The sequence below is a fragment of the Erithacus rubecula genome (genome assembly GCF_903797595.1).
Source record: "Erithacus rubecula genome assembly, chromosome: 13".
Classification (NCBI taxonomy): Eukaryota; Metazoa; Chordata; class Aves; order Passeriformes; family Muscicapidae; genus Erithacus; species Erithacus rubecula.
In genome coordinates, this window is record NC_136665.1 from 4,119,898 (window position 1) to 4,144,695 (window position 24,798).

Consider the following 24,798-nt stretch of genomic DNA (forward strand, 5'->3'; position numbering starts at 1 on the left):
GTAGGAGCAGTGCCTGTCATCACCTCCACCAGCAGCTTCAGCTGTGGGCAAGGGACAGGTCTAGGACACAGGAGCCCACACACTCCACCAAGCAGCCTGGACTCAGGGGTGAGTGCTGCCATGTCCTACTAAACCCCAAGAAGCCATCTCATAAAGCTGACCATTACAAACATGATCCAAGTGTGATCCAGACCCCTCTGATCCAAGCACTCTGTCTCCCAGGGTAGAGATGGCAATAAGCTGCTGATGTTGGGTACCAATCCCTGCACTGGGGACTGAATTCTGAGCTTCTTCAGACACTCATTGTTCAATGCAAGACCCATCAGGAGCAGGAATGAGTGTCCAGGCTGCCCCCATTCCCCTGAGAGCTCCACGCCTCCTCTACACCATTGCCTTCCTCTTCCCCTGCCTTTCTCCATCATCTCCTGCTTTTTGCTGCAGCTGGCACAGCATTAGGAGGATGACACAGGACCTCCCTCACTTGTCCCCCATGCCAGCAGTGTGCCTGAGTGAGGTGTCCTCTGAGGTCTGCACCAGCTGAGGGGACTCTCTGGGGAGCTAGGAGGACTTCTCCGGGTTGGTGCTGCAGCGGACATCAGCGAGACTGCCTGAAGCAGCAGAGAGGCACCAGGCTCCTGGGCTGCCCCACCAGAATGCTGCTGGGTCTGCCTTGAACAGCAAAGGCAGAAAACCCTGTGCTAGAACCAGGTGACCTGAATTTTGTGAATGAACTGGGTTTTTTTCCTCTCCATATACATGAAACCCATTCTGAAGTCTATAAAACACAATGGCAGCTTTAGCTTGTCCTGCTTCCTCTCTGTGCTTCCACTTTGCCTATTTTTGCTGCCTTCAGCCTTTCATGTGCACAACAGTAACTCTTTTCAAAGCCTCTCAAGGTTAACAAAGTCCCTAACAAGGTGCATTAGGGCAGTTATTGATCTTCTCTCAGCCTTTCCCGGAGCTGTTCCAAACTGTGAAACCTCAGTCGGGTGATGGAAAGTTACTCAGGCCTTTCCCATGTTGGTGAATTTTAATATTCATGGCAACCAACTGGTGAGAATATCCAGTGTCCTTGCAGTGATGGCCCTGTAAGGCTGTGTCCATGTACCTGCTGCAAGGTCACTGTCCCTGTCTGTCTGCTCCAGGATGGCTTGAGTGACTTTCTGAATGATGAGTCTGTGGAAGTTTCACAGATAGAATACCATCACCACTGAGAAGCAGATCTGCAATACCTACCAAAATACATATTTCCTGGGAAAAGCTGTGAAATCTTAGCTGGAGGGAAGAGCTGCCATGAAGGCCTATTCATGTTATATGGGCAAAAAGCATTTCCCCAAATTTTTCCTTGTCGCTTTCTAGGAAACACCATGATCAATACCACATGGATGAACCAATTAAAGCAGAATCCACAGCAAGGTGGTGACTCCAAGAGCTCTGACAAGCTATTGAGAAGGACATCTGCAGTGGAGACTCAGGTATCACCTTGTCCTGCTGCACCTCACCTCCAGCTCCATGGGCTGGCCCAGAAGCAATATTGACCTCCCCAAAGCCAAAGGGCTCCCTGTTGTAAACCCAAATCTTTAAAATGCCTGAGCCACAGTGAGCACTCAGGCTTTGATCCTGACACATCCACTCACTCCCAGCAAGACAGCTCTGGAGACACCTTGGCACTGCTGGCCCTAGCAGCTTGCTAGCCCAGGAGCACAGCAATACAACAGGCAGCAGCTCCAAGTCCTAGGGCACAGCAAATGTGCTCTGGAAAACCAGCCTGGCATCAGGGAAGCATGGTTCTCTTCAAATATATCTTCATTTAGAAGGCAGAAATCCCCTACTTTGCTCAGCCATTGTCACTCCTCTAAAAATATTGCTTGGTTTTATGAACCATTGAAAACAATCTGCAGTGTGGGCAGTGGCTGCCTCAGATGTATAAATCAGCAGGGTCTGCATACAGCTGACATTTGTCCCTTAATAATATAATTGCAGCTAAAACAAGAAAGGAACCTGGAGGTCTGGGCTTTTTTACTGATTAAAGAAAGGAACATCAGTTCTTCAGATAATTTTGAAGTGGCCAGAAGCTGAGAGCAGCCACGGTGAGGCAAACCTCAGTGTGTGGAGCAGTCCCAGAAGTTCCAAAAACAGAACCAGCAGAAGACAAGAGCCAGAAGCAGACACAGTGCTAACATCTAACGGGGTTCTGTAGAAAATCCAGCAGTGAGGTCCAGCACAGAATCATGGACTGCATGAGTGGACCACCCACAGATGCTGCTCACCCCCCACCAGGTGGGACCCCACTCTTAATTCCGACTTGGCTGCAAGGTTACAAAGACCCCAGCCTTGCTCCAGCCCTCTGTCTGCAGGAGGAGCTGTTGGGGAGCCCAGTGCTGCCCAGCCCAGCAGCAGGAGCCAGCTTAATTACAGCAGGTTCAGCAGCACAGAAAACTCCTGAGTCACAGCGAGCTGTTAATTACCAGCCCTTAACAGGATTTGAGGGCTCAGGCCAGCGAAACTGCCTTCTTCTCTCGTGCTGCCCTACTATGCAGAGCTCTCAATTTGACTTAAGTTTATATGACTGACCCAAATATTCATACCCTCAGGGCTTGGGTATTGTTTAAAATCATGATTTCTGCACAAAAATTAGGGAGAAACCCAGCAATTGCTGCACCCTGTGGCCTACATTTCTGGCTACCTCTTTCTCCTGCAGGAAACTCAAGGGCCCAACCTGCTGCCTACCTTTCAAGAGAGTCACTTTGCTCTTCCTCTTGTCCCTGGAAAGGGGACTGGGCCATCCTAGTGCTGATCTGAGCTCCAGGGACGCTGCCAAGCTGTCATTGCAGGACACTCGACTTAGGGCAAACAGCCTCAAAAGAGTGACTGACAACAGCTGCTCCCTGCTCCATCAGGAGCTGCATGCAGAGCATGTCCCTGCTGCCCTCTGAGCCTGGTAGGAACAACAGGACAATAACAGGACCTGGATTCCTATGGAAAGATGATGCCTGGAAACTTTAAGCCCCTGTCCCTGCTTGTGACCCACCCTCCCTGTCACCCTACAAAGGCAGGTGGCTCTTTGGGAGCATTTCTGATCATCCATGGAGGACACAGGGGCTCTCTGAGATGGATCCCAGCACAGACACCTGTGCTGGAGAGGGCAGAAGGCAGCTTCTTAAGGCACATCTATCCTGCTTTTCTGCCTTGGAAGGAGGGGGGAATGGCCCCAGACGCCAGACAGGGGCTGGGATTTCCACCCCAGGACAGTGCTGAGCTGGAGGCTCTCTTAACCCCGCTAATCCTCTTTGCCTAGGAGCTAATTACATTCCCATCGAGAGCAGGGACCTTGGGAAGGGGGCAGGGAGTTGCACACAGGCAGGTGAGGCAGGAGCCCGAGGCTCCCCCCTGCTCTCTTTTCAGCTCTTCTCTGAAACATGTGAGCCCAACACCAAAATAATTTTGGCACAAAACCTTTCCTCGGCTCTTCTTTAAACCATCCTCGGGCTGCCGGCAGCAACACCCTGTTCTGCACAAACACTGATCTCACAGAACCTTCATTCACTGAAGTCCCTTTTCCCAGGCATTCCTCCCTGCAGCTGAGCACAGGAGCTGCTTCTGCAACTAGGGCAGGTCAGCCCCATCCTCAGCATCAGCATTTCCAACCTGAGCAGTGCAGCATCCCACCCTGGGGAGCTGTTCTGCTCAGAGACCAATTTTATCCAGTGGGAGCTCTTGGATCGTGATGAAAAGAGACGTCCAGGGCTTTCCAGACAGAATTTGATACAGTGATTCACAAGCTCTCTGTAAGAAATCCATTGGAAGGGGCTGGTTTGTACCTGGCTGCAGGAACAAGGGGAGCAGCACAAGGGGAACATGTCCAATGAAGGGCTCAAGTAAACACTGCTCCTGTATCCAGTGATACCTCATCCAGGAAAATCAAAGAATGCCAGATTGAAGGGACCTCAAAGCTCATCTCATTCCACCCCCCTACCATGCACAGCCTCCACTGGACCAGGTTAGTCAAAGCCCCATCCAACCTGGCCTTGAGCACTTCCAGGGATGGGAACTCCACAGCTTCTTTGGGAAACCTGTTCCTGTGTCTCACCAACATATGATAGGCATATACTATATTATATATGCATTTAAAGCCTGTAATAAGGAACCCAACAGCATTAACTGGTGAGATCAGACAGGGCAATGCAGCTGCACCACCCATGACAACACAAGTGCTGTAAAAACCAGGAGTTTTTTTACAATGCATGGGGAAATCAAGGGAAAAAAAGCAGTTTTAGGATGGGGTATGGTGAGTCCCACAAATCAGTAAAAAGACCCTCTTGAGGGTCAGGTACCCACTGGAGATCACAGCATGGCACCTGGGAATCAGCAGTGTTCTGCAATGAAACTTGTCACTGCTCCTGTTTCAGGCTGGTTAATTAGGCAAAGGGGCATCCTGCCATGTTTATTTAGTAACACAACATGCATAGTTCATTTGTTCCTTAATATAAAACCCCTGGAGTCAATTGGGGTCAACCAGGGTTACTAGGAGAACATCATGCAGCACAAGGGCAGTCACACTGCAAGCCAGCTCTTGCCAAATCACTTGTTCCCTCAGCAGACTGCCATAAACAGGAGAGATTTCCTACATCCCCAGCAAAATGACCCAGCACTTGGTCTTCCTGATACAGAAACCTCTTCCCTTCCTGCATGGCTGGAGGCTGCAGGGAATTTGGGAGAGTCCCAAAGTGGCAGCTCTGGCTTGAGAACATCTCATAGTACTGCTCCCAGGATGCAGCTCCTGGAGGAGGTGTGAGGAGGTGGGAAGAAACTCCAGGCACCTGTACTCCTGGTATTCCACATAAACAACTTTTTTAAAGCTGGGTAATGTGTATTGTGGCAAGCATGCAGAGGAAATGGAAGTCAGGCATGCTTTTGCATGTCACCCACAGCTTCCAGAACCATGGCCCACCAGAGTCTACACACTTCTCCTGGGATGGACTGCCAAAATGCCACCCTTACCCCTAAACTTCACATGCTCTAGGATTCCAGTCCTCACCAGCACCTTCTGATCATGCCCACCAAGACCCAAAGTCAGTCTTGCTGGCAGATCTTGTGGAAATTCTGGGCTCAGAGGCACGACCCAGCTTCTCATGATACCCTTGGAGCATCCTTCACCTGCATAAGCATCAATCTATAGGGTACAAGGACAATAAGAGAAGCACAAGTTACCCTTTTCTTGGGGTTGCTCAGCACCTATGCATCTCAGCCAGTGAGTTCACAGAAAACCAGCACTTTTAGTATTTTCTCCTCTTCTGGTAGGTTTGAGTGCACTTGGCTGCACAGAGTGCTGGGGAGGAGGCAGCTCCTTGGATACCTCCCCAGGCAGCTGCAGAAGGTGGGAGGGGACAGCAGGGACACAGAGCCTCCGACTCCATCTTTAGATCAGGAGTGGGATGGGAATGAAAATACCATGGGTATAATAACACATCTTTACAGGGAAATAAGAAGTTTTAGGGGGTTGCAAATAGGGGCAACAGCCTTCCTCACTTTCTGGAAGTGACAATACAACTTTATTTGCAGGATACACAGGATTTTAACACTATTTTCTGGCAAAACTCCATCCTTCCTCCAAAAACCAGGCCACTGCGGGCCATGCCCTCTCCCTCCCTGTGACTGATGCTTTTTGGGGCCAGGGTGAAGCCTTTCCCAGAAGCCTTGCATACAGAGAATGCTGCCAATCTCACCCACAGTTCATGTTCCTCTGCACTTACCAGACTCAGGATCAAATCCCTCATTAGTTTTCACACAACTTCCAAGGGCAGCTTATAGCCAAGGTCCTAATTCATCAAGCAATTAATGGATCAAGCCTCACTACTTCAAAGAGTGAGTTCTGGTATTTGCATGAACCTCAGGGCTTGGGACAAGCCCATGTGAGCTGCAGGCAAAAAGAGATCAGACCACAGAGCAATTTTCCCAGAAGATCAAGCAAACCTAAAGCCCAACCACATTAACAGACCTTGTGACGCTTTCCTTTCCTCACAAAGTTTTTCTCAAAAACATCCACCACATAAGTGTTGCATTTCTTCCTCAACTCTTATAAGAATAAATCCCGTAAACCAACCCAACCATGGACAAAGGTTCAGTGTAAAGGGAAACAAAACCCATGACAGCACAATGCCTGGGTAAGACCTTGCTGTGGGTCTTTACTCTTTGTGAAGGCTCGTAGATGTTGCAGGGATGAGCTGCAGCAAGAAACACTAAGAGGAGCACACATGCCAGGGTGGGTTTGCTAAGGGTGTCTGAAGGCTCAAGAGCTGAGGGAACCCAGACAGAGTCCAGCCTTCAAAATCTGAAATTTAATCCCAGGTGTCAGCCAGTGACCCTGGAGACAAGGGCTGAGGAGAGCTCACCATTCCCTGGTACATGCAGAGATCACCACATTACTGGCTACAAACCAACCCCAAATGAATTCTCTAATTAATTAATTAGCAGCCGGGTGCCAGCGAGCATTTTCACCAATCCATAAGCTTTCTCAAGCCTGGGAACACATTGCTGCCCAAAGGCATGCCAACACAGGGTTCAGCCCTACCCAAAGAACAAACACTTACTTAGACAGCTTTCCTCACTCTAGCCCCCGGGGCAGGGTGGAGGCAGTGGTGGGAGCAACAGGAGCTGTTTTCAGCTCTATCATTGAAAACAGCATTGCATACACTGAGATGGCCATTTGGGGGGTGTGCACTTTCACAGACACTCTGGGAGAGCATCTCCTCCACCACCACCGTGACCACAAGCAGCAGCAGCAGCAGCAGCAGCAGCAGCAGCAGGAGCTTGAGGAAGAACAGAAAATTACTGGGTGTAATTGAAACGGCAGGGAGGAGCTAGGAACATAAAATGTAATTATCTGCCGTGGAATGGAGCCAAAATTAGCAATCCTACTTCTGGTCATTTCAAGTTCCCATTAACTTCTCCATGTGCTGATGTTATCAATTCTGTATCTTAACTGTGAGGTGCAGCACTTGCAGGAGCAAGCCCTGGGCCTCCTCTGGTTAGGGTCTCAAATCACTTGTACAGGAGGGGGTGGAATGCCAAGGTGGAAGGAGTAGGAGGATGCTCCAGCTGAACCAATTGCGCCACTCTCCTCTCTAGGCACCAATAGCTAGAATTGGCTAAGATGCTTTTTGGGTGCTTGGGAAGATGATCTGTGTGGCCATCACAACAATTCAGAGACAGTCTCAACTAAGGTAAGAATGGTGGATTTCAGATCATCTCACCCTCCACTCTCTTCTCCATGCACTCCATCTCAGAAGGCTGCAGAATGTGCACCCAATTCACATCCAAACAACACTGGGCATTCCCACATCCACCCCATGCTCAGCTCATTCCACTGTACTGCACCCAGGCTCCTCTTGCTGAGGCCCTGACACTTTCTTCCCCTGTATCCTTTTCCTTGCAGCCTCACCATTCGAGAATGCAGGAGCTGCAGAACATCCCTCACCAGCCTCATCTCCACTCTGGCCAAGGCCTCCATCCACAGCAACAGGAGGAGGATGCTTGTTGGTGAGTGGCACTTGCACGACCTCACCCTTGGACACCTTTGGGGAGCAGTGGGCACTGCTGGGGGTGCCCTTAACAACAGCCATGCCTTGCTCTGCTCCTTGCATGAAACCACCATTAAATAAGTGTACACACATGAAATGCACGTCTTTGCCAAGAGGTGGAGAACCATGGACTCCAGCCCCGCAGCTTGACTTCAGCAGCTTCTTAAAGGATTTTTAATAGACCTTTGAAAGCAGCACCCCATATTTTCTCCATTGCAAACAAGGAGAGAGCACACACCCTTGGATCAGAAGCCGCCCGCCCCCGCCAGCCCCTTACCTCCACCAGGTGAGGCGTGGGGTTGAAGCCACACATGTTGCAGACCTGCTGCCGGCAGGTTGTGCAGGTGTTGTAGTTGGGGGGCTCGCTGGAGCCCACGTTGATCTCCGCCTTGCAGAGGGGGCACGAGACCCTTGCTTTCGGCACTTCCTTTGGCTTGACGCCCTGCTCCGGTTTGCCCGGCTTGGCGGCCGGCGCGGCACCAGCCCGGCCCTGTGCCCCTGGGGCTCTGGGACCAGCCTCTTTGCTGGCATCGCTGAAGACAATCTTTGGAGGCACTTTGCCAGGAGATGGCTGGCTGGGAGCAGGGGCCTCTGGCTGGACAGACATGAGCGTGCTGGCCTGGGTCAGGAGGGATGCCCCGAAGCCAAAGAGCTTCCCTGTGAGCCCCTCCTGGGGCTGCTCCGATGCTCCAGCCCCAGGGGCCGGGGCAGCAGGCTTTGCCCCCGCATCTCCCAGCGTCTTTCTCTGCTCAGAGGGGGAAGGCTTGGCTTGCTGATGCTGTGGGGAGGACCTGGGCTGATGCTGCGGGGAGGACCTGGGCTGATGCTGCGGGGAGGACCTGGCTGCCTCCTGAGGTTTTGGCTGTCCTTGACCGTGCGGTTCCCTCTGCGGCGCTGCGGGCTGAGGTTTGGGCTGCTCTTGTGGCAGGGGGCGGGGGGCTGGTGGGGTTTTATCTGCAGCCGGGGGTTGAGGGTGCTTGGCTGGAGACTGGGAGGGGGAGGGCGAAGGGGAGTGCAGCTGCTGCTGGCTCTTGGAGCGAGGAGCGGTGGTCATGTCCATCCCCAGCGCCCGCTGCATCTGGCAGTTCAAGCACAGCCATTCCTTCACCTGTGAGACAAGGAGAGGACATGGACACTGAGTGATGGGCAGGTACAGGTACTCCCCCCAAAGAGACTCCACATAGCAACAGGAACCAGCCATCAGCCCCTGAAAAACATTTTGGTACCATGTTCTTCACTAGCAGTACCTCGCAGTCAGGGCAAGCAGCCCCCATCTGTCGCAGGTACCCACGGCACAGCACGCCGGCGTGAACGCCAGCTTTAATTAGCCTTGGTCTGCTTCCAAGGCTTCTGCTGTGAAGTGACTGCTTGCCATGAGGCTCTTCCTCTCCTGGGGAAAGAGGGGCCTTTCCGAGGGCTCACTGCTCCACCAACTCCCTAAAGCCCATTTTTTCCCTCCTGCTTGATGGCCAGAGATAGCAAAGAGAATAGCCAAGGTCAAATGAGGAAATACCACTGTGCCATGCTCAGTGCTTCCCTGGGGCTAGCAGAGATGGATCGTCTGGAATCAGTACAGTGGTTGTGATATTCCACCTCAAAATTTGGCTCTAAAATGCTATAAGAGTGTGCAAAGAGTGCTGCTCCTTCATCTGCACTTCCAGGAAGGCAGAGTCCAGGCTGGGGAGCAAGGGGTTAATTTTCACTCTCATCACAATGAACTTTTGCATGCAAATGAAAAATAGAACAGTTCCCTGGCTAAGTGGTGATAAACGAAAGACTTTCCCCACGAGAGATGCTCCCTGTGACACACTAATGTCTAAATTAAGTTAATTAAAGAGGCTGTAGAGCCTTTCCATATGAGAAATCACCGGGATGCTCAGCAGCTCCACAAGTATTAATATACAGCACAGTCAGCAGCACAGACAGGTCTGCTTGCAAAAGACCTCTCCAAGACAAGCAACTAAGGTTGAAAAAAGGACCAGAATATTCCCAAAAACTGGAGCAGCACTCAGGACAAGCAGACACAGAGCCTGGCAGGGGCAGCACTCAACAGATCCTGGCCCTTGTGCTCTCTGGGGGCTGCAATCCCACAGGCCTGCACCCACTGTACAAGGTGTGGATTTTCCTGCCTTTCATTCCAGAAGCCATCTCTCCATTCCAGTGTTACGTGCTACAGATCACCTTTAAGGCTCAGCTTAATCCCTGCTGCAGAGACATTAATCACCTTGCCCAGTCCCACTGCTCCAGGACTGCTTGGCCTTTTGGTCCTATACTTGGGGCATGGGTGATTCATAACCTGGCCACAAGCCTTTCCCCCCTATACTCCAACCACACAATAGGCACATTTCAACCTTTTTCTGCTCACAGGAGCTCCCAGCAGAGGTGCAGTTGGGTGTTACTGTAGGTCTCATGATGGGACATGATGGCAAGTCCTCAAGAAGTGAGGCAGATAAGCCCTAAATGCCACCTTACAAGTCCCCTCCCCAGAAGGGCTCTCATAAAGACCAGCCTTCAAATAATAAACTTTTAAAACCAGGAAATTCAGATCAGCTAGGAAGGATGGGTTCAAATTCACAGGGGTGGATGAAACCTCCACCTGCCCACCACGCCCCTTCCCCTCTCTGGGTGCCAAGGCTTGGCACTGCCTCCAGCAAAGCTCTCCCCATCACCTTACAAGGCTGGCTGCACATCAGCTCTGTGCTTTTCCCAGACTTCCCTGTACTTGCTGAGCTCCCACGCCATTCTCTCCACCAGCCTCTGCTCGAGTCCTTCACTCAGAGCCAAGAGAAAACAGCCTCAATTTTCCCCAGCAATTTCGCGCTACATTGTCGTTTCTCCAAGCTGTTCCAAAGGAGCCACATTATATTTAGTTCCTGAAAATAGTACTTCAGTTTTTATAATTTCTTAGGGTCTTGCTGTCTCTCTTCTGACATCCAGAATTTCTTGTGTTATTTTTGCTTTCACACCCCCTGGAATTTCTTCCCACAGTTCTATTTCAAGAGTGTCTACCAAAATCCCATCAGCTTTGCCCACCATCCCCATCAGCTCAAATTAAGGGAGAACCAATCCTTTCTATTCAGGTTCTTCTTCCCAGATGCAAGAAATTCAAATCTTCCCTCTCTGAATAATCTCCTTACCAGTACTTTAAGACCCTTAGTGAGGTGGAAGCTGGGGGAAGAGGAGATCCACTCCCTCCCTGTGCCACACACACTCCCCACTTTGCCCTTGGCCAAGGTTTTTCCAGGAAAACCCAGGCAGTGGGAGGCACTGTGCCTGGGTCCTGGGGTGACAGGAGCTGCATATGGCTCATGGACAAGCCCACCAGGACCTCCCTCAGCTCAGGGCTGAAGAACAATGGGATCATTGTAACTTTCTCACTTTTCACAATGAACCTACAACCCAGACAGGAAAAAAGCCAAGGGGTGTTTGAGATGGGACAGGAGCATCCAATTGCCCTTGGTGACTTGGTGAGGAACTGCTGAGGAACTCTATCCTGGGGAGCAGGAGAAAGCTGCAGGAAATACAGTGGGGCATGAGCTCCCAGAACAAGCATTTGAAATGTAAATCGAGTTGGGATTATCACAAATTGCCTGGCCTGCCTCCACTGATGCAACTGATGACACCCTGTGTGGGTTACACAGATCAAAGACAACTTAAAGGATGCCGCAGGGAAGATAGCAAAGAGGAAGGGCTGAGCTGGCTTGCCAAAGATCCTTCCCCCAAGGAGGAGAATGGAGAAGGGAAAAGCCTGGGTGATAAAGAAAGAGTAGAAAAAAATCATTATTTTCATATGCTTTTTCCCTGTTTCTCTCTACTGTCTTCTGGGTATCTCCCTCCTGCATGATGAATCTGCAAGCTAGAAGAGAGGCATTTAGAGGATGGTGATGCAAGTCAATGAAATCTATTTCTGTGTCCTGTTTGCCCAGTTCTTCACCAAATCAAAAGTTTCAGGGGTTGGATTAGTAAAGATTTATGCCCAGACTCTTCCTAGAAAGGATGGGGGTCCATCACTGGAGGAGCTGCTAATGAGACAGATATGATGGACATGCTGTAATCACTGCCCTGGAACATTTGGGAACAAGCAGGATAACACTCGTTATGAGGATGAAGCGTTTCCATCCTATTAGCAATTGAGAAGAACATTCAACAACATCTACCAGCACCGCAAGATATTTAAATTTGGCAGAACTGAATTATTTTGCATCCAAGAGCTCTAAGAGAACTATGAAAACTGCTGCATGCTGATGTTAATTTTTAAAAGGAAATTTTAGGAGACTGGAAGAGTCTTCTGCTTGAAGAAGGCAAAGATATAGCCTGAAGGGGACAAGGAGACAGACATCTGTCCAGGGCAGAAAGACAGTGCAGAGAACTGAAGGACACACAAATATTCCCATCAACGTGGTTGTAGGAAAAATAGGTCATGGCAAAACAAACCTCATTTTATTCTCTGCACATCTGATATTAGTAATGCACAGAAGCAATATCCTTGATATCCATAAGATGTTTTGACCTAGTATTGTATGACATGCTGACAAAAATAAAAAGCACTAGAGAATATGAATAGCAAATATGCTAAATGGATTTCAGACTGGTTACCTGGCTGAGCTGGGGGCAACAAGAATTCATCATCTCACTAGAGGCAGCACCACTCACACACAGTGGATTTTGATAAAACCACAGAATCAAAATGGTTTTGGTAGGAAGGGACCTTAAAGATCATCTTGTTCCAGCCCCCCATACCTTAAATATCGATGAAGAGGAGTCTCTACTGCCTAGCAAACCTCTGCTCAGTCCATGCAGGAAGCCTGGAGCTGGAGTAGGAGTGAGAAGGTGGCTCAGCCTCCTCTTCCAGCACCAAGGGACTCCTTCCAGAGCCCTCCACGGTTCCACACCGACATTTTAAGGAGATTAGTAAAACACTGCGGGAGATACAGACCGGATCTGTAAGAGTGATTCTAGGGATGCAGAAAATGTCTGCAATGAGAGAACTGAAGAGGTTGATCTCTTTCGTTTATCAAAGAAAAGATTAAGAAGTGACTTGATTACGATAGAGCAGCACATTCAGTAGAAACAATATCAGGTACTAAAAGGTTGTTAATTAGGCAGAAAAAGGCATAAAAAGAACTAATGACTGGAAGTGGAAGCCAAATATATTAAGCATCACTTTTAACAGCAGATGTTTCTAACCATTAAAGCAAATTATACACATGCTGTTGGGCTCAGCAGAAGACTCAGGAGGTAAAGCTTGCAGGCCTTTCATCTATAGGGTATTTTATGCCTCTTCTGATCTCACAAGCTTTGATAGCTTGAACCATCCCATCTGTATGGACATTTGGAATGTTTGTATCTGATAGCTGACCTGCCTGCATGCAGTGTCCACACCCACGATCACCAGCCTTAACCTCTCCCACCACAGAGTCCTCCAACAGCAAATATTCCCCAAAACCCCCTTCCAAATCTTATTATTCCCCAATGCATGGGTAGGTCAGCAAGTGGCAGCACTTGCTGGGTCACAGCTGCCAGATGTGCCTCCCCCCTCAATGCTGTCCTGTGAGCACCAACCATTTGCAAATCCTATTAGGAATGAAAACTTTCCAATCAGCGTTTTCTTTTTAAAATTTGCAGCAGGAATATCCACAGCACGTGCTGGCTCTGCCCAGTGCAGATTTAAACATTTATAAGAATTATAAATTGAATATATATATATACACACACACACATAAAATATTACAGGCATTATGGGCTAGACTGTGACCTTCTGCAGGTATGTAAGGGGGACCCAGATCCATCCCTGTGCACTGTGGTTTACAAACCACCTAGAAAAACACCAAGAAAAGCACACCTTTAAAAAGGATCTGAAATGATAGGCACAGCTTGAGTCTATAAGGCTTCTGCAGTTATTCCAACACCAACTATTTTAGGAGACAATGTGAAAATAGCCCATCCCCAATATTTGTTACCAGGAGATGTGAGGGAGTGCTGGTTATGTGCAGGTTGTTTTGTTTCCCTGAGATAAGACAATACAGCTCTAAAAGTATCTCAAATATAGAGTTCAGCCTTTGCAGTGGGCAGAAGCTTTAAAGTGAGCATTGTAAGCAGAAAAACATCCTAATTAAACATCCAATATATTTTCATGCCAAAATTTAGGATTATAATAAAGAGTAATTCTGTCTTTGCTGAGGGTTGGTTATTTTGGACCATTTGGAGGTCACCCAGGATGCTACTACAGAAGAATAATAAAACCAAAAAGGACAGACCATATTTAGATTACCATATTTATGACTTTGCAGACTTGAGATGGAATAAGTCCTCACCTGCTCTACCCATTTAGACCTCACTGCAGCCAAAGCCATCGACCTTGCTAGCTACACACCCCTGTCAGAGGAGGCCACTGGGTTCATCCATCTGACCTGTTTTACACTATTATTTTTGACTGGGAAGAATAACTCCCAAGTCAAATCCATGAGCAGCATGATCAATCCCACCCAAAGAAGACCATTTTGGACAAGACAGAGAAAAAGAGCTTTGTTCAGCAGAAGATACAACCCACACTCATCCTTTGGCATGAGACAAGATGTACAATGAGCTGAAAAAACAGAAACCAGGTTCATGGGAATTCAGAACAGAAAAAGAACGTGGGTTTTCTGTGAATTGCCGAAAACATGTGTATTTAATAATTCTACAAAAGTGGAAATCCTGAAGAAAAAACCCCAACCATGTTTGGGAAGAACACAACAGGGCACCTCCAGCAGCAGCTCTTCAAATCCCAGAGCCCCTAATGGGCCCCTTCCCCAGAGCCCCCCCAGATGAAGCCACCCTCCTGCAGATGCACCCCAAGGCCACAGGCACAGCTCCCTCTGCCTTTTGCAGGCACCAGTATGAGTATAAAAATAACCCCAGCTGGAACTGGGTAATGAAGGTACTGTGTTAATCAGGCTAATAGAGAGGCTCAGCAGCAGGATCACTGGCTGGATGGAGACAGGTTTCATTCATGGCTGCTACTGGCTTATCCTGGAGGAACACTGCAACAGCCTGGCCTCTCCTGAGAGCTGCCAGTGCCCTGCCTCAGCATGTCCTTAAGTGTCTTCAGCTCAGCAGCTCTGCCTGTACGTGAAGAACTGATGTCTCACAAAATCAGCCAGTCAGCAAAATGTCCCTTCCATCCATGCCTCCCAGATCCACTCCTGAGGAGCTCTCTGGGGGGCATGTCTCGTGTTCCACATTGTCACACTGAAATCTGCCAAGCCACATACATACTCTGCAATTAAACAATACCCTGATCCAAGGGAAGAGGCAGTGCTAGAAGGCAGCCCTTGGCTAGAGAACAGAGGGAACAGCAAGTTGTGGGGAGCTGGGATCCTGTTGGGAAGCAGGAGGTGGGAATGGCTGCAGGAGAGCAGGGAAAGCTCAGCAAATCCTGAAGGAGCTGCTGATGCACAGAAAAAACTGAAGCTACCATGTGGATCAGATTTCCTACACAATCCCAGACTGGCTGATGCAGTGCATGACGAACACCAATATACACCTATTTCTGAAGTTCTGGGTTTCTTTAACAGCGGAACTAAACTCTCTCTGGATGTATTTAAGGCAAAGGTTGGATGAGGCCCTGAGTGATCTTATCTACTGGAAGGTATCCCTGCCCATGGCAGGGGGTTGGAATGAGCTATCTTAAAGGTCCCTTCCAACCCAAACCATTCCATGATCCTGTTGCTGAGTTATACAGCAGCACAGGGACTGTTTGCCCTGGAGCTCATGTGTGGAGGGCAGGAAAAACAGCCCTGGTTGTTTGGATCAGTGCAGAGCCTACATGCAAATGCAAAGAGGAGCCTGCACAGCATCCCGTGGAGGCTGTGGTGTACCAGCCAGAGTGTGAGCTGAGGGGGATAGATACCACAGGGGGTGGAGTCTCCTGAGGTGCCTTGGGAGGACCATGAGCAGCCCAGGGTGCAGGAGCTCTTGTGTGCCCGGGGCCAGGCTGCGTGTCAAGACATCACCAGAATTCACGCCTGCATCCAGGTGGAGAGGAGGCGGATGCAAACATGCAGGCAGCGTGGGCTGAAGCTTCCTGGTCCAAATCTAAAGCACAGTTTGAGGAGAATCCAGAGCTCCAGAGAAAATGTGCAATTAGGAGTGTTTCAGCACTTAATTGACACGGGAATTGGTCACTGAGGCACCAAGTCACTTGTGAAAAAGGCCACCTTATGCTCATCTTTATCTTCAAACATCTCAATATAAATAAAATCTAGTCCTTGGCACTGCTGCCCAGAAGGGGAAGTCACCGGAGCCGTCAGTAATCATCCTGCTAATGCTTGCCAGAAAATAATCAACTTGCTCGCTTACTGGCGAGTGAGAGGAACCAACCCCCAAACTCATCTCCTTCTCTGCAAATAACAGATGGGAAACTGCGTTTGTCCAGAGAATCGAGCTGCGAAATAAGACAGTGCCATTTCATCCTATGAGTCACTTCTCAACCAGTTTCCTTTCTCTGGTTAGCACTCCCTGAACCAACCCCAGGCTACTTGAGCACTTCTCTTCTCCCCAAAGGGCGTCAGGAGGCACTGACCCGCACGAGGCTCTGCAGTTTCAAAGATGACCTCCAGCTCCTGCACCTCACTGCTCAGCCTGCTTTTCCCTGCACCACACAACCACGGACACAGGAATGAAGCAAACAATCAAAGGAAATAACTGCACACCCAACAGCTTTGCAACTGACCTCGATCTGCCGTCACGGGCAGGACGGTGCTCCCTGGCAGCATCCCCCATGGCCAGCTCCCCTGCAAGTGAGAGCATCCCCTCCTCCAGTGCTCGCCCTGGCTGGCAGAGAGCAGCAGATGGGCACAGGAAACCTGTGCAGCGTCGGACCCAGCGCTGCTGCTCTGCTCCCCCTGGAGCGCGGGTCCCCCGCCAAACAAGGCACTGACTAGCTAAGCAAGCCGGCAGTGCCTCTGCCCGAGGCAGAGGGACAAGTCATTCCAGTTCATTAGGGAAGGTTTCTTGTGCGATTTGCTGCCTCACTAGCTCCTGTTTAGACAGCCTTTGTTCCCCATGCGCAGGAGCGCATGAAAGGTTTGGACGCCTGTATGTGCTGGGAGGATGCTGCTCGCTGGGCCGGGCAGGGAGCATGGCAGAGAGCTCACCCCAGGCTGGAGCCTCCCCGGCTCTGCACGCCCAGGTGCTCTAAGTGCAGCCCCAGGTCCCTCTGGCTTCGTAATGCAGGATTTCCACGGGAGCCCTCTTGGCCAAGGAAAGCCTAATGGCTCGTTTTGCCTTTTGCTGCTGCTGCTGTGCCCTGTCGCCAGCCGAAGGACGGACGTCCTGGGTAACAGAAGCCTCCGGTCCTTCTCACTCATTGTCTCCTGCAGAACTAAAATAGCAGCCTGGGAGGGATCAGAGGAGCTCAAAACTTTCCATTCCCTGGTACCTGCTGCCCAAAGAAGAGGAATACATGAGGCCACAGGGCTCCTCGGGGTGTCATGTGCAGCAGGGATGCAATTCACAGCTATAATGCTACAAAGAACACAGGCTGCTTCCAGTAAATAGACTTGTAATAGATTAATTTAAAAGCAGTTCAGTTTCCTATTAGTAACAGAGAATAAAATCATCCATTTGCTGCATGGCTCACATTTATTCAGCTCTGAGTGGTCCCTGTTGTGGGCTTGCTCATGTTGTAGGCTCCTTTGGGAACCCTCCTGGACAACTACAGCAATAGAAGATAATGGCTGTAGCTCAGGGACTAAACTAAACACTCTTGAATATTTAAAGGTCCTTTCACCCCCAAACTAACTTTGCATTACCTTGGCAGCATCAACATCTGAGTACGTAGCACAGCAGTGATGAGGGCAGAGAGGAGTGTGATCCTCTGACCCACGTGTCTAGGATGGAAGGTTTTAAACACTAAAAACAATTCTGGTGCTGGCATAAGCAGCTCAAAGTGTTTTCAAAGACAGGGCTGCAGACCTGATGTTATGGCCTCACACCTTCTCCAGGGTGAAGGAACCAAGTTAAGTTTAATTTATCCTGGGCTAGTGGGAATCTACGAGTGAAGTCACTGGAATAAAAAACTTGTGTGAATGAACACATCATAGTGGATCAGTGCATCAAAGCAGAGTGTATCTTCTGCCTTTCTTTTTCTCTTGTTGTTGTTATTCTGGATTAAATATGTAACAAATGCTCTTGCAGAATTTAGGGCCTGTAGACAAGCCATTGCACAATCTTTTTACATACCTAAGCAGACTTAATTGCTCAATTATTCCAGATAAACACGATAAATTGCCTGTCATGAATAATTTATTATCCAGCTAGCCACACAATCTGTGAAACACAAATCTATGGCTGCAGCAAAAGAAATGCAAGCAGATGCCATGATCCCAAGACACCCTGCTGGGTACTAAACTGCAGGCTGAAGGAGCAATAGCTGCCCAGGGCAGGTTTGATCTTCCACAAAACCTGTTGGGCAGCCCAGCCCTTCATTTGGGTTATTGTGTTGCTGAGAGGATGCAATTATTGACAAATAATGGGTGTGCACCTTGGAGGAGACAGGCATAGCACATCCCCCACTCCTGCTGATGACCTGGACACGGCTGGGTGTCCCATCCAGCCCTCCCTGAAGCTGGCTGCACTGTTTCCCCAGGAATTGCATCAGGTGATGGTGATGAGCTGAAGAGCTGCAGTGAGGCGTAGCAGGATGCAGTGCTGAAGGATAGAGGGCCTGCCACAAGGGACAACACTCAGGTTGCTGGGGAAGAGATAAGGGAGGAACATCACCAGGGGGAGGAAAGGTTCCATCCAGCCAGAACTTACCATTCTTGGATAGGAGGGACCTGAGAAAGCAACCTGGAAGGAGTCCAGAGGGAGGGTTAATCCTAAACCCATGACAAAGGCATCCCAGGCAGCTCCCTTCCCATGGCAGAGGGAAATGAACCAGGCAGAGGGGCAGGTACCAGCTCCTGGATCCAGTGACCCCAGAAAAATCAAGAGGCTTTCCCACGGGGCTCAGGACCCTGCCACAAACCTTGAGCCTCCTTATGACTCTGAGAAGCAGAGTAGAGGCACTGGGTAGATTTCCTCCAGCCTGGGCATCCCTTACCAGAAATAGTTTGTGCAGTCACCAGCCACCCATTTTAAATAAATTAGGACAGGTTTTTTGTGTTGGAATTCCTATCCCCATCCAAATACACCTGGCATAATGACATAAGTCATCATCTACTGAAAAAAATTTACACAGGAATCTGCAAACAATTAGAATTTGCACAGATACCTATAGAGCCACATCACTTTTAACTGGGTTTTTATAGCTATTATTTAGCTTTGAAGAAGGGGCTACTTCACTGTCAGCTAGTCTACAAGAGAAATCACACTGTCATCAAAAAAAAAAAAAAAAGCTAGTTGCAAAGCAAGATTAAAATTGGTCATTCAAATCATGATTTGATGAGAATTGGAGTTGCTCAGCCTAGAAAGAGAAGACTCTAGGGAGCCCTCAGAGCCCCTTCTAGTACCTGAAGGGGCTACAAGAGAGCTGGAGAGGGACCTTTTACAAGGACACTGCGTGACAGAAAAACAGGGAACAGTTTCACACTGACAAGAGAGAAGGAATAGGGAGGATATTGGGAAGAAATGCATTACTGTGAGGGTGGTGAGACACTGAAACAGGATGCCTGGGGAAGCTGTGAACTTCCCATCCCTGGATGTGTTCAAAGCCAGGCTGGATGGAGCTTGAGTAACCTGGTTTAGTGGAAGGTATCCCTGCTCATGGCAGGAACTGGAATGAGATGAGCTTTAGGGTCTCTTTCAACCCAAACCATTCTGAATTTCTAGTCTGATATTTTGCTTGCTGAGCTGAAATCATCATTGCCATGGAGATCTAAACCAATACACCAGAAAGGTGAACAAACTCTTAACGAAAAAGAATCCTGCTACTTGAAAGATTGTCTTTTCTGTCACAACACGAGCCAAAATTTGAAGTGATCCCATTCAGGAACTTTCTGCAGCCTTCCTGAATGGGGGCCCAGAGGATTACCACAGAGTAACCTGCTTAGGGACCCCTCAGCACAACTGAAAACTCTGAGCAAGCTTACAACAAAAGCCAGTTTAGTTCAGCTAAAATAAAGGGTCAAGTCTTCAACTGCAGGACTAGAAACTGCTACAAAAGAGAGAAACATTCCAATAGAAATCACTCGGGTAAAACATAAAAAAATATTGCAGAAGCAAATGCCCTTTTAGGGCTTCTTAGCTTTTCTTTGAAAGATCTCCAACAAGCAGCACATAGGCAGTGCCAGCTGCAGTGCTCCATGTCCATTCAGACAGCAAGAAACCTACAGAAGAGCAAACTGCACAGTTCAAGCTGATTTCACCCTGCTTTGATTTACTCCACTGTCAATCAGAAGCCACTACTGAAGAGAAACAACAAATCTTGTAGTCATGCCCTGGCTGCAAAACCAGGCAACCTGTGTGTAATTACCAGCTACTGGTAATTGGGACTGACTCTGATGACCTACAGGGCATTTTGTGCAGGTGAGATAGCAGTCATCACAGCTCACCCTACTTTCAGGGGTTCAGCTGAAGAGATCTTGCCTCTGATTTTCAAGTATTGTGCATGAAAATATCCAGCTGAACAGTGGGAGCCACGCTGACTGCAAGCAATCAGCCCCAAGCTGCCTCAAACCAGGCAGAGAAGGCATGGATTGGCCAGCAAGGGGGAAGCAGCAGGATCCACGCACCAGGAGGGAAAAACATTTGATATCCAAATGAACACCACCTTCCCATAAGCTTTTATCTGCCCACAGCCTTGTCTGTTGGCGTGGGCTGGCTCCTGGCACGCTGCAGGGAAAGAAAAGGAGGAGCAGGTTTGAAGCACGGGCTGCAGCAGGCGTCAGGATGCGGCACAGCACAGTCCGTGGGGATGCTGCTCTTTGGGGCACAGTGACCTACTCCCACAGGGACAGGCTCTTGCCATGCTCAGATCTTTGCTTCCCAGTAGGATGCAGGCTGGATGGCACTGGACAAGTGCCTGAAGACATGGGAAAAGGCCTTGGATGGGGAAGATGGGTTACTTGTGGCAAGAACCTGAGCTGGCCAAAATCATTAAGAAGGGAACTGAAGCTTTCAGTTTTTACTGTAAGAGTGACATTGCCTGATTTTGGGTCTTGGTTGGGTGCCAAAACATGGAGATCCCTCAGTGCAGTGGAGCTCTTCAGACCCCTCCAAATGACATGTCCTTCAAAACCACTAGATCATGACACATTTGGGCAGAACTGCAAAAAGTTTATACCCAGGATCTGCATAAAGCATTATTATCCAACATGTCCCTCTGGTTTGAAAAGGGGTTTAGCAGCTGGAATTAGTTATGGAAAATAGTATTTCAGAAGTTGCTGGATTTATTTTTCTTCCTATTTCAATAACACAGTAACAATTGTCTGCTGAGAGCAAGTAGTGGGATCCCAGAAGCAGCTCAAAGACAGGTGGCAGCAGCAGCATGCCTGTTTGGGGATAGTTCTCAAAGCACTCTCCAATTTGAAAGCCACAATCCTATCAGCTGGAAAATTAATATGGTAGGTCACAACATAAGGTGGAGTGTGTAAAAATAAATTTCAGGGCATTAGCTGGCCTGGCCCCTCATCTCTGTACTGCCTTGGTACTCCAAGAAAAATCAGGATTCGTGTCCCAATCTGCCAAAGGTCTCTTGAGCAGTTTGTGAGAACTAGAAGAGAGCACTATGCATGGCTACAAGGGCTCACTTTAACTGGGCTTCACCCTTTGGGTGCACCTTTTGTGCTCCATCAAATACTGAGGGTATTTGCTTCTCTCAAAGCTTGAAAGATTTTGTAATACATAGAGTATGTGGGCAAAAGAGGCAGGTGAGCCCAAGGACAGGCCTCTCCTGAAGTAAGTATGCTCCTTATATCAGAGGAATCCAGAAATGCAGGTAACTCAAGTCTCTCAGGTGCCCAGAGTAATTTTAACACAGACCACCAGATTTTAGCCAGACCTCTCCACCAGACCTGGTATTTTACCTAGTGAGTATCATACTGAAAACAGAGGTCCCCAGGGGTAAAGGGCAGCAAGCCGTGCCTTCCAGGAGATCAGGACGGACATGAGATGTCTGGTGGGAAAGAGCAACATGGTATCCTTGAGAGAACAGGAGAGGCTGAACAGAACCAGCGAGCAGCTCAGAGCCATGACAAAGCTGTTTCTGGAGGAGCCTCATACTTAAGGAGTCACAGGGACACCGCCTTTACAGCTTCTAGGGTATTCTGCAACTAGAGGGAAAAAGACCCCAATACTAAAATCCCAAGAGGAGCTCCCACTCCTAGGTCCAAGCCCAGCAGTGCCCCACTCCACCACACCCAGCTGGCTGCTGCACTACACGTGCAGCCCTATATGTCTGCATCCTTAGCAAGTTTTTAATGGGGAACGCTTGCTGATGCTGCGATTCCTGCAAAGCTGAGCTACAAGCAGTGACAAGCTCGTTTGCTCTTTGGGGACAGGGCTTCAAATAGCTGCTGGCTTGTGGCAATTAAAACGGGCAGAGCACTGCCACCGACTCCGGCAGCCCTGCGCTGTGACTGATGCAAGCGCCGGCTGGAGCGCTCTGATAAGGATGTTGGATGATTCAGAATAATCTAGGCTTTGCTGAACAGATGAGCCAGAGTGTTTGTGCTTCTGTTTCTGTCTAATGGGAATACTGTGCTCATCGGAAAGGGCAGAGGGTGGCTGGAGGTAGGAGGACACCAGAACTTCCTCTCCATGAGACTGATGGGCACATCTCTCCTGCCTGGCACTTGGGTCTCTTCCTTCCATGGAGGTCTCCAACTCCAGGGTCTGGCCAGTCTGCCCCCTCAGCCTGGACACAGCAAGGCGGTGGCAGACAAGCTGGAGAGGGAACAAAGTCAATATTAAAACTTCTAATCCTGAAGGTTCTTTGCAAGGCTGCTGCGTAAGCAGTTGGGCTTGATTAAGCTACAGGAGATGGGCATCAAAGTGGGCAGGGAGTAAGAGAAGAAGGGGAGGGACACACATGTTCAGCCTTCAAAAACAACTTCTACTTGGTGTAGTGCTGTTATGTACATGCCTTAACTCCTTCTGACAAACCTTTAATCTCACCAGCCTGCTGCATAGTCTACTCCCACTCCATTAAGATCACATCTTGCTCCCTGGATTTCCAGAGCCAGTCCAACAATTTGGCTTTGATTTACTCAGAGCAGAGAGCCATGCCACCAGCACAGGCTATTTACAACATAAACTGACTCCAGAATGGAAACATCCCCCCTTCGGCTGTCCTTGATCAAAAGGTTTGCAGCTGAGATAAAACACCATTTCAATAAGAGTTAAAATAATCAGTCTTCATAGTCCATCAGCACCATACCCCTCAGATTTAGACTGTCTAGGAGCACAGCTGCATATCATGTCTCCAAAAAGAGCTGGGTATGGCAGGAGGGTGAAATCTGGGAATTAAGATGGTGAGAAATACCTGTGCAGGCACAAACTGCTGTTCCACAAATACCTCACTGCATTCACAGGGCTGCTTTCAGAAATCTGAGGCTTTTCAGTCAATCACACTATGTAAATCCCTTTTTAGAATCTAAACATGACCATGGCCAAGAGACAAACAAGAGGCAGGGTCAGGAAGATGCAAGCTGCTTCATTGTGGTGGGATCCCACACAGCTCTACAAATAGCACTGGTAATCAGCTGAATTCAGGTTACAAGAGACACTGAGATGCCACCACCTCTGTCTTTAAGGACCAGACAGACTTTGCATGTCACTACCATTCAAGGTGGGAAGAGCCATCTCACATCTCCTCCTTGGCTGGGGTTCAGCCCTTGCTGCAGCAGAGATGCAGCCCCTGGGACAGCCCCGTACGGGTGGGTGCAGAGTGGGTGCTAACGTGGAGCGTCTGACACCCTCCGTTTCAATCACCCTGCTCTCTGCAGCTTGTAGAAAGACCGTAAATAGGAATGAATTCAGCTAGGATTAACTCAATCCCCATCAAAGCGCTGAAAGCTCTTGAAGTTTCCTCCTAAGCGCTCCCCGAGGCAGCAAACACACATCGCCGCGCGGAGCGCCAGGCGAGCGCTGCGCAGCCCTGCGCAGCTCCGGCTCTCGGGGCTGCTGCGTGCGTGCGTGTGCACTCAACACTCCGCGATTTCACACACTCCAACCGTAGGAAAATGTGGAGCAGCATCTGTGTGAGCAAAATATCCCCATCCACCACCCTGAGCTGTAAAGGGATCTTAATCCCTCTGCCCGGGGATGTTCAGGAGCAGGGAAGGAAGGCAAGGAGCTGCCACAGCAAAGCTCTCAAAAATACAGTGAGCCTCTGACTCCACTATGGAAAGCTTGACAGCCGCTTCCGATCTTCGGCTGGCTTTTCTTTTTAATGATAAAGCGATCTGGGAGTTGAAAGCCAAAGGAAAACCATGTCTCATCCAAGCAAACAGCTTGTTGTAACTCAAAAAACGGAGGGAAGGAGGGCGCAGGGCGGCGGCGGCTCAGCCCGTGCGGCTGCTGGGCTCGGTCGGCATTCAGCGAGCCGCACAAGACGCCAAGCAGAAAGGAGAAACCAGGCCACTTCCCATCCCTCGGGAGGAGTCCTCTTCTCTCGCAGTTGTTTTAATTACCCCTCTGCGCCGCAGCATCGCTGCAGCCTGCGGGAAGCCACGCTCTCCCTGTCCTACGAACAATTTAACATGTCACCACAGCCCCTCCCGTGACCCGCAGCGGGGCTCAGACCCATCCTGAGCATCACCAGCCCCCTTAGTCACCAGCGAACGTTCTGCCAAGATCTTCTCTGACATTTTCTGCCAGCGAGTTTTGCATTATTTGAATCATCCACGCAGTGCACAGCAAAAGGCGGCACACTGGGAGAAACAGCCAGAATTACTCATGAGCTTTTTCTAACTAAAATTGCGATCTGTCAAAGAGATGAGTCGCATGTCGGTGTGGATGGCTGGAGGAAGCTCCTGCTCAGGCTGCAGCAGGGGCCAAAAAGGCAAATAAGCCATTTCTAAGTAGAAAGGCTCAGCAAAAGCCAGTGTGCTACTCTCCAGCTTCACAAGAGTGTTTTCATTCAGTGATAATCACCCCGTTAAAAAATTTAAAGTCCCCCAAGGGATAACAGACACATCCTTCACTGCAATGCTGCAAATACAGGATGGAACACCTGGTTCAGGGATAAAGAGATTAAGAAGGGCAACAGTGAGCAAGGGCTAAAATGTGGCAA

At 49.3% G+C, this 24,798-nt stretch overlaps 1 protein-coding gene across 2 annotated transcripts in view; it reads right to left on the bottom strand.

Annotated features, from left to right (window-relative positions):
* Window positions 1–24,798, bottom strand: part of BSN (bassoon presynaptic cytomatrix protein) — an 87,086-nt gene that overhangs the window by 34,285 nt on the left and 28,003 nt on the right. For both annotated transcript variants that reach the window (XM_079317002.1, XM_079317001.1), the window contains exon 3: window positions 7,858–8,688. In XM_079317002.1, coding sequence (XP_079173128.1) covers window positions 7,858–8,688 — 831 coding nt within the window. The remainder of the gene's footprint in view (window positions 1–7,857; window positions 8,689–24,798) is intronic.